This window comes from Equus przewalskii, chromosome X, assembly GCF_037783145.1.
Source record: "Equus przewalskii isolate Varuska chromosome X, EquPr2, whole genome shotgun sequence".
Taxonomy (NCBI): Eukaryota; Metazoa; Chordata; class Mammalia; order Perissodactyla; family Equidae; genus Equus; species Equus przewalskii.
The window spans coordinates 29,691,445-29,699,262 of record NC_091863.1 but is presented as its reverse complement, the minus strand read 5'-3'; the positions used below and the strand labels follow the sequence as shown (position 1 = coordinate 29,699,262).

The following is a 7,818-nucleotide window of genomic DNA, read 5'->3' as shown; positions in this document are numbered from 1 at the left end:
GAGAAGGAATATTCGATATTAGCTGAGAATTTTCTGACGTTGAAGAGCGATATAAGTGTTCAAATCGATACTGTACTTTGAGTACCCAGCAGACTGATAATGATGATGATGATAATAATAATAATAATATAACAACATAATAAATCTATTGCTGGAAACATAGAGAAAGTTTTAGGAAATCAAGAATGAAAGAAAAGCTGAAAAGCTGAAAAGAAAAGTCAGTTTACTTAGAAGTTAATAACTTGACATATAACAGATTTCTCATTATCAACAAGAAAGGCCATAGAAAATGAGGTAATAGCTTCCAAGTGCTGAGGGGAAAAATAATTATGAACTCAGAATTCTATACCCAGGAAAAGTGTAATTTGACAGTAAAATGAAGACCTTTTTAGAAATAAAAAGACTAAAAGAAGTTGCCACAAACAAAACCTTACTTACCGATTTTGGTTAGAAGAAAGACCCTAAATGAATGACATTGTTTTTCTTTGGACAAGTATATTTCAACAGTGTGTTTACAGGGAGGTTGGACTCAAAACTTTCCCCAGGCTCCTCACATGCCCCCCTTAACCCTTTCCTTCCCAGTGGTAAATATACCACATTGTCCAGCCTGTTCTCCAGGAACTGTACCTCGCTATGTGGTTGGCTGGCTCAGTGGGGACAAGACCCCTGACTAGTGTACCCCTATGCTGGGAGCAGGATCTAGACGTTTCTTTTATCAATTTCTTCTCAGTTTATACGACTGCCTCTTCTTCTCTCTGCTTGCTACTCTTTAAAAATGTTTGTTTTTCAGAGTTGTATCAGTGCCCCTCTTCTTTTAATATTTTACCTTAATGTGTGAACATTAGAAACACCTAAACACATGTTAAAATGTAGATTCTTGCATCTAGCCCCAAACATACTGACTGAGAATGAAGGAGAGTGAACCTTATAACTCTTCATTTTTAGCAATCAACTCAGATAATTCTAACACATACTAGAGTTTGAGAACCACTGCTTGTATAAGCTTTCTATGCGTAATATCATGTTTAGCTTTGCTTTTGACTCATAATAAGTCACCGATACGTCTAAAAATTTCTACTAGAATCAAGCCCATGTTATAAGTTCTATATGAATATATCTACCTGCTAACTGGCCATTTCAATATAGGTGTCCTATATCTATATGTACAAAATAGTACATCCAAATTTGAACCCATCTTCTTATCCCTTTATTCCATGGAGTCCCTGAGCTGAGAAGGTGAATTACCTTAAGCTCCTCTGTTCCCACCTACATTTGTTCCCACGTTTTCTGTCACTCCCCAAACCATTTATCCTGAGCTCCAAGCACTGCTTACTTGTTCCTGGATGTGCTATGTTCTGTCACATTTGTATGCTCTGGCATATGTTCCTCCTCTAGCCTGAGAGGTCATACTCCCTTTCTATACCTGGAAGACTCCAACTCCATTAATACCCTGGTCAAATGTGACGTTTTCCTTGAGGCCTTTTCTCACTCCCCAGACATTTCCTCACCTCTGTTTCTACACCAAGGTCTCAATCACAGCACTTTCCATATTGCCTGGAAACTACCTGCTTACACTTGTCTTTCCAACCCAGGGAGCACTTGCAGGAAAGGTCTGATCAGGGCTCACTTGATTTTATGTCAAGGTTGAGTACAGAACGTAACTTGGAGCAGGACTTAACATCTGTTTATTAGGTAAGGGCATAAACACATGAGTGAATTAATACATATTTGACCAAGGTTTAAAGAATTCACAATAAAATTCTAAATCAGCATATGTAATTTTTAAATGTACAGTGTCAGCTTCATGTGGAACTTTCAGATTCCCAGAAAACTCTTATCTTTCATTCTACAGGAAAGTCACATACTAATGAGCAAGTCATGATCCTCAAATAAGAACCCCCAAGCAAAACCTCTTACTGATTTTTCAGACTCCTTTTCAAATACGAAGCTATAAACATCAACACAATAAAGCATAGTCCTTATTCTCTGAGAGTTAAGGAAGAAGTCTGTAGACATTATTAGACCTTTTTCTGGTTACTCCCCATGTGACTGCTCTGTCTAAATTGATTTGATGCCCTTTGATTTTAAAAGCCATTGACATTCACAAGTGCTGGACTAAGAAATATTCTGAAGTATACAATGCATTAGTTTCCTCCTCCTGCATCCTTTTCTGACAGCTTTGGATTCTTAGAATTTTCTTCACTATTCAGTTTTGTCTACTTGAGTTGCCCCCACCTCATTTTCATTTGGACAAATAATAGCACACTGACATTTCAAATTACAGATGCCTCTTCTGAAGAAGGTAATACCCAGAATAAAATTTGAAACATAACAACCTAGCATCAAAATTTTAAGCATTTTTGAAATATTCACAACATGAAATAGTTACTAGCATGTCTCCCAATATCTCATCCTCACTCCCGTCTCTGATGAAGAAAAGTCAAATCCAAATGCACTCCGTTCTGGGTACCTTAATTTCAAGTATTGGAGCATTCCAGATTGGAGAGCAATTGTGATTCTCAGAAGGCTTAATATAAAAAGGTATAAGATTATTTAAATATTGTGCATTACCGTAAACACCAAAACATCAAAGCAATTAGATCTTTAGAGATCTAATGTACTTAGGTACATTATGGCAAATGTGATTTTACTTTCCTAAGGATTTCGAGAGGTCTTCTGAAGGCTTTGAGAGAAATATACTCAGAGACTGACCACCCTGCCACCCCCTACATACACAGTACAGCAGAGGAAAGGACAGACAAATGCTCTGTCTCTGTACTCAAAGAAACATCTTTAGAGGGCCAGAGAACAAGAAGGGCTTTTAGAGATTCACAGAATTTTAGCTCTTATCCTTTCTAGGGATGGCAAATCTAGGGTACATGGGCCTCCACTCTCCTCTACTTCAATCACTGCAGACAAGAATAATTGATCCCACAGATGTGTCCCCAGAATTCTACTTAACACCATGTGGAGAAATTATGATCAACCCATTCGCAGTGGTTCCTATAGGCCAAGAAAGGTTGCCAAACTTTTTCTATAAAGTACCAGAGGGTAAATATTTTAAGCTTTGCAGCTATATGCTTTCTGTCCACTCAACTTTGCTGTTAGAGCATAAAAGCAGCCACTGACAATACAGAAAGAAATGACTGTGGCTGTGTTCTCATAAAACTTTATTTATAGACAATGAAATTTAAATTTTATGTAATTTTCTTGTGTCACTCAATAGTCTTCCATTGATTTGTTCCACCATTTAAAAATATAAAAATCCTTACTTACTAGTAGGCTGTATAAAAATAGGCGGCAGATTAGGTTTGGCCCACGGGCTATAGTTTGCCAACTCTTGTCCTACTACAGTTCTTTTATTTTGCACACAAGGAAACAGGATACAAAAAAGTTAAGCCACTTGCTTAAGATCATGTGAATGATTCGTGGCAGAGCCAGTCATTTTGTGTCAAATTGTCTTAAAGATGGTCCACATTAGCTGTTTATTATATTTCCGCTCAATGATAAGTACTAAGCAACATATTTTTCTTTACTTTCAGAAAATGAACTTTTCCCTGGATCATTTTGAAATATACCTTTATTATTTAAAGACTCACTATAGGAGCATATGGCCTACGTACACTTCTGTGCATGGATTTTTAAGTTGAAATCATTTTTCAGTTTTACTACAAATGTACTCTTGTACTTTAAAAATAAGACGATCTCAATATTTGCAACCCAGTATTTGCATTTTAAAACATACACATAACTCAGAAATTAGGTATAACATATTCAGAGAATAGATTTAGTCAATGTTTTAAAAAATATAGAAGGCCTATTATAATTGAAACATTATTCCTCAGAAACATTCCAAAAGATGAAATAGCATTCATGAAAATCCGTCCAATTCTACTTAAGACCAAGAAATATTTTGGAAAAAATGATTTTTTATTTATTCTTCAACATCAAAGGAGCACCCTTGATGGTAGAGGACACCCCTGTCCTTATGAGTTTAGCATTTTCACGGATAAAATTGGTCTGCTGAACTGGCTTGCTGTCAAAAATCTTGTTAGTAGTGTCAACTTTGGCTTTTACATTCTTTGGTGGCTCGGTAGCTTGAGGCAACCCATTGACATTGTACAACTGGTACATATTTTCTGTCTGGAAACAAAGAGAGGGAGAGATTTATATGAAATATCCGGGGACTGAGAAACACGTAGAAAAAAGTTTACGAAATTAACACTTTCTCTCTTCCGCATGTAAGGTACAGGAAAGATACAAAACTGAAACTGCATCGTTCACTAAAAAGTTTCTCACAGTTAGAGGTCTGCCCTGTGGGTGAACTAAGCATCCATCTGATCTAAGAGGAAGCCATCTCTTTGGTTTGTATGAAACTGTTGCCCAGCGTGAACTGTAACTAATGGAAACAATACCTTGCAAGATAAACTTTCCCATGAGAACTCAAGTGTGGCCATAGAACCGACTGATAAAATACATCCATCTTCTGTTTTTTAGATTATGAAAGTACATAATTAATACAACAGCTTGAAATTACTGAGCATGGGGTAAAATCACTAATGAGAATCATAATCTAAATCCAAGTCAGTACAACTTATACAGGGATTTATTTAAAAATCTTTCATTTCTTGTGCATATATGCACAGGGTGGCAATATTGAATTAGGTAGTCTAGCATTTTCTGAATGTTTATGTTCATACTTAAATCCTGTTGCTCTTGCAGAATTTCCTGACGCTCCCTGTGTTTTTCTAGGCCTTCTTTCTCACAGTGAGATTTGTATACCATGTATGTGCAGAAAACTCATTCAGGATAAGTCCAGGCCAAGTGAATATTGCAGTAACATCAGGGTTTATCATGTAGTGTTATCTATCAAAGAATGTTAAGTGTAGGAATTTCTTGCACATCTAGAATGGTCCTATTTTAATCATAACTGGCCCTTCTATCCAGTGTTCATGGTAATTCAGTATTCAGAATCAATGAGTTATAGTGGAACAAACCAAGAACCACACTAGAACTGGGTTAAATAACATTTTACTTCATATAAGAATGTTTAATTTGAAAAACAAAGCTTCATTTTGGTGACTGTGCATATGTCATTGTAAATTTTTATATTACAAGTGACCCATTTCACAAATACAAATGCGAGAGTTACATAAAGGGACTTGCTCTCCTGCCTGACACTTAGTGAGTACACAAGGAGTGAGCTACACGAAGGGATGTACACTCTGATCTGAAACCTAGTGGGTACAAATGGGAACTACATGTAGGGATTTGTACCTGTGCCTGACACATCGCCAAGACTCTTTGAAAATAATTACCTATAAACACACTATTTGTAAAGTCCTAAATGTTACTGTGTGCATTTCAATTAAGATTCAAATAATTTTGCAATAAGTGATGCTGAGTGTGTGTGTATATATATTTGTATATTCTCTTTTTCTTTTTGAGGAAGATTAGCCATGAGCTGACATCTGCTGCCAATCCTCCTCTTTTTTGCTGAGGAAGACTGGCCCTGAGCTAACATCCATGCCCATCTTCCTCTATTTTATATGCAGGACGCCTGCCACAGCATGGCTTGACAAGCAGTGTGTAGGTCCACACCCAGGATCCGAACCAAAGAACCCTGGGCCCACCGAAGCAGAATGTGTGAACTTTACCATTACACCACCTGGCTGGCCCTATATATTCTTAAATATATATAATCCAAATATAAGATATATTTGTAAGAAGTTCTTCGTGTCCTTTCTTCCAACAATCTATATGGTAATAAGAATATGTTTATTTTATAAAGATTAAATATTACAGCTCTTATATCTATAGTTAACTTCCCTCAATCAAATTGTGAATAAAAACAATTATTTATGTTTTCAAAAACATTTCAAAGACCTAGCTCTATATCTTCTACACTCAATCTCCTTTTGAAAATATAAATAAAAAAGGAGTTAAAATAATACAGGAATAAGTCAATAACTCCATGTCACTAACGCCTCATAGAATCACTGTGTTAATTTTTACAAAAGAATCCCAAATTGACAATTATACTCCTCAACTATTTATTTAAAGAAATATTAAAAAAGAACTACTTGTTAAACAGATAACATTTCCATATTTAGGTAATGTCCCTCTAGTCTGAAAAAGGATCAGCCAAAGCCAAAGAACCCGGAGAATAAATGCCCAAAGCTTTGTTTTAAAGGGCACATTCTTATGAATGGAAACAACTGATAACCCACTAGCAGATGTGGTCTGTGCCCACCGACATCCCTCAGCTGTTTCCATTTCACTGCTTGCCCCAACTTCCATTTGCCAGTATCTCCACCTCTTTGACTTAGAGTTTTTCAGAAACTCCAGAAAGCTTTTCTGCTTCCAGGGAATTAACAATCCCTGGGAGCATTCCTCAATCAATGATTGAACAGTGGCAGTTGGCATATAAACACCCAAACCCCTGGCCCCCTCGGGTGTGAATATTCTAGGGGTGCATTCCACACTATTTCTCAGAGAACTCCCATGGGATTGAATTCCAGGTGCCCACTGTGGTAGCTGCCTCGATGAAGCACCCTTTCTGGGTTTCCATTCCCTCTCTGTCTCATATCCTGGCTTCTCTATGTCTGTTTCTTGAGACCACATAGCAAATACGCTACTTGGACTTGAATTCTCATTTCAGCATCTGCTTATGAGGAAATACAAACCAAGATATATTTATATTGATAATGCTATTTCCCACAGTTTCATGACAATGACCAATTCCTTTAAAAGCAATGCATTTACATACATGTTACTCATGTCCGGTTATGTCTCTAGAGATAACAGGTCCGTCTATATATACAGACGGTCCCTTCTTATGATTTCTTTTACTTTTCGATGGTGTGAAAGCAATACGCATTCAGTAGAAACCATACTTCCGGTTTTGAATTTTGGTCTTTTCCTGGTCTGGTGATATGCTGTACGATACTCTCTTGTGATTTGATTCTGGGCAGCAGCAGCGAGAGCAGCTCCCAGGCAGCCCTGCCATCACCAGGGTGAACAACTAATACACTTACAACCATTCTGTACCCATGCCACTGTTCTGTTTTTCACTTTCAGTACAGAATTCCATACATTACAGGAGACATTTAAAGTTTTATTATAAAATAAGCTTTGCGTTAGATGATTTTGCCCAACTGTGGGCTAATGTAAGTGATCTGAGCATGTTTAAGGTAGACAAGGCTAAGCTATGATTTTCAGTAGGTTAGGTGTATTAAATGCATTTTCGACTTAAGATATTTTCAACTTAGGATGGGTTTATTGGGACCTAACCCCATTGCAAGTCAAGGAAGATCTATAAATATTACTTTTGTACAAGCATTATATGTTTTATATTGGATAATTCTGATGGTACTCAGATTTTTATATAAACTATGTAAGATTTATCATGTCCACCACGGAAAGTTGAGTGGACTATCTACTCTCTTTGAGTAGCACTGCTTTTTTTAACAGTCTGATCAAGTTAACTTAAGTCTCTCTAAGCCAGTGCCACATACCTTGTTTAATAGTGAGGGAAAGGCAGTTTTTAATCACTCTAAATATGGTTTAATTGAAAGGGAAATTACGAAGCTTGCTAATGTGATTGTTGAAGTTCGTGTAGGCTAATATTTAACTAAACTATTCTTAAAAATCCTCATTCTTACTTCCAAGTAAAGCACAATGAAGATCATGTTTCATTTATGTTACAGGTATTAATTGACAATGCATAAAATCAATATTTTTAAAAAGATGATATGTAAACAATAATTTTCATTTAGATAATGAATTACCTTTTAAATTCTTCACTTTTATCATGTG

The 7,818-nt window shown here is 36.5% G+C and overlaps 1 protein-coding gene across 1 annotated transcript in view; it reads right to left on the bottom strand.

Annotated features, from left to right (window-relative positions):
* Positions 1-1,667: 1,667 nt before the first annotated feature.
* The window catches only part of CFAP47 (cilia and flagella associated protein 47), a 422,907-nt gene continuing 416,756 nt past the window's right edge, over positions 1,668-7,818 (bottom strand). Inside the window, exon 64 of the mRNA XM_070603391.1 lies at positions 1,668-4,143. Within this exon, the coding sequence (XP_070459492.1) occupies positions 3,931-4,143 (213 nt within the window). The 3' untranslated portion in view covers positions 1,668-3,930. The remainder of the gene's footprint in view (positions 4,144-7,818) is intronic.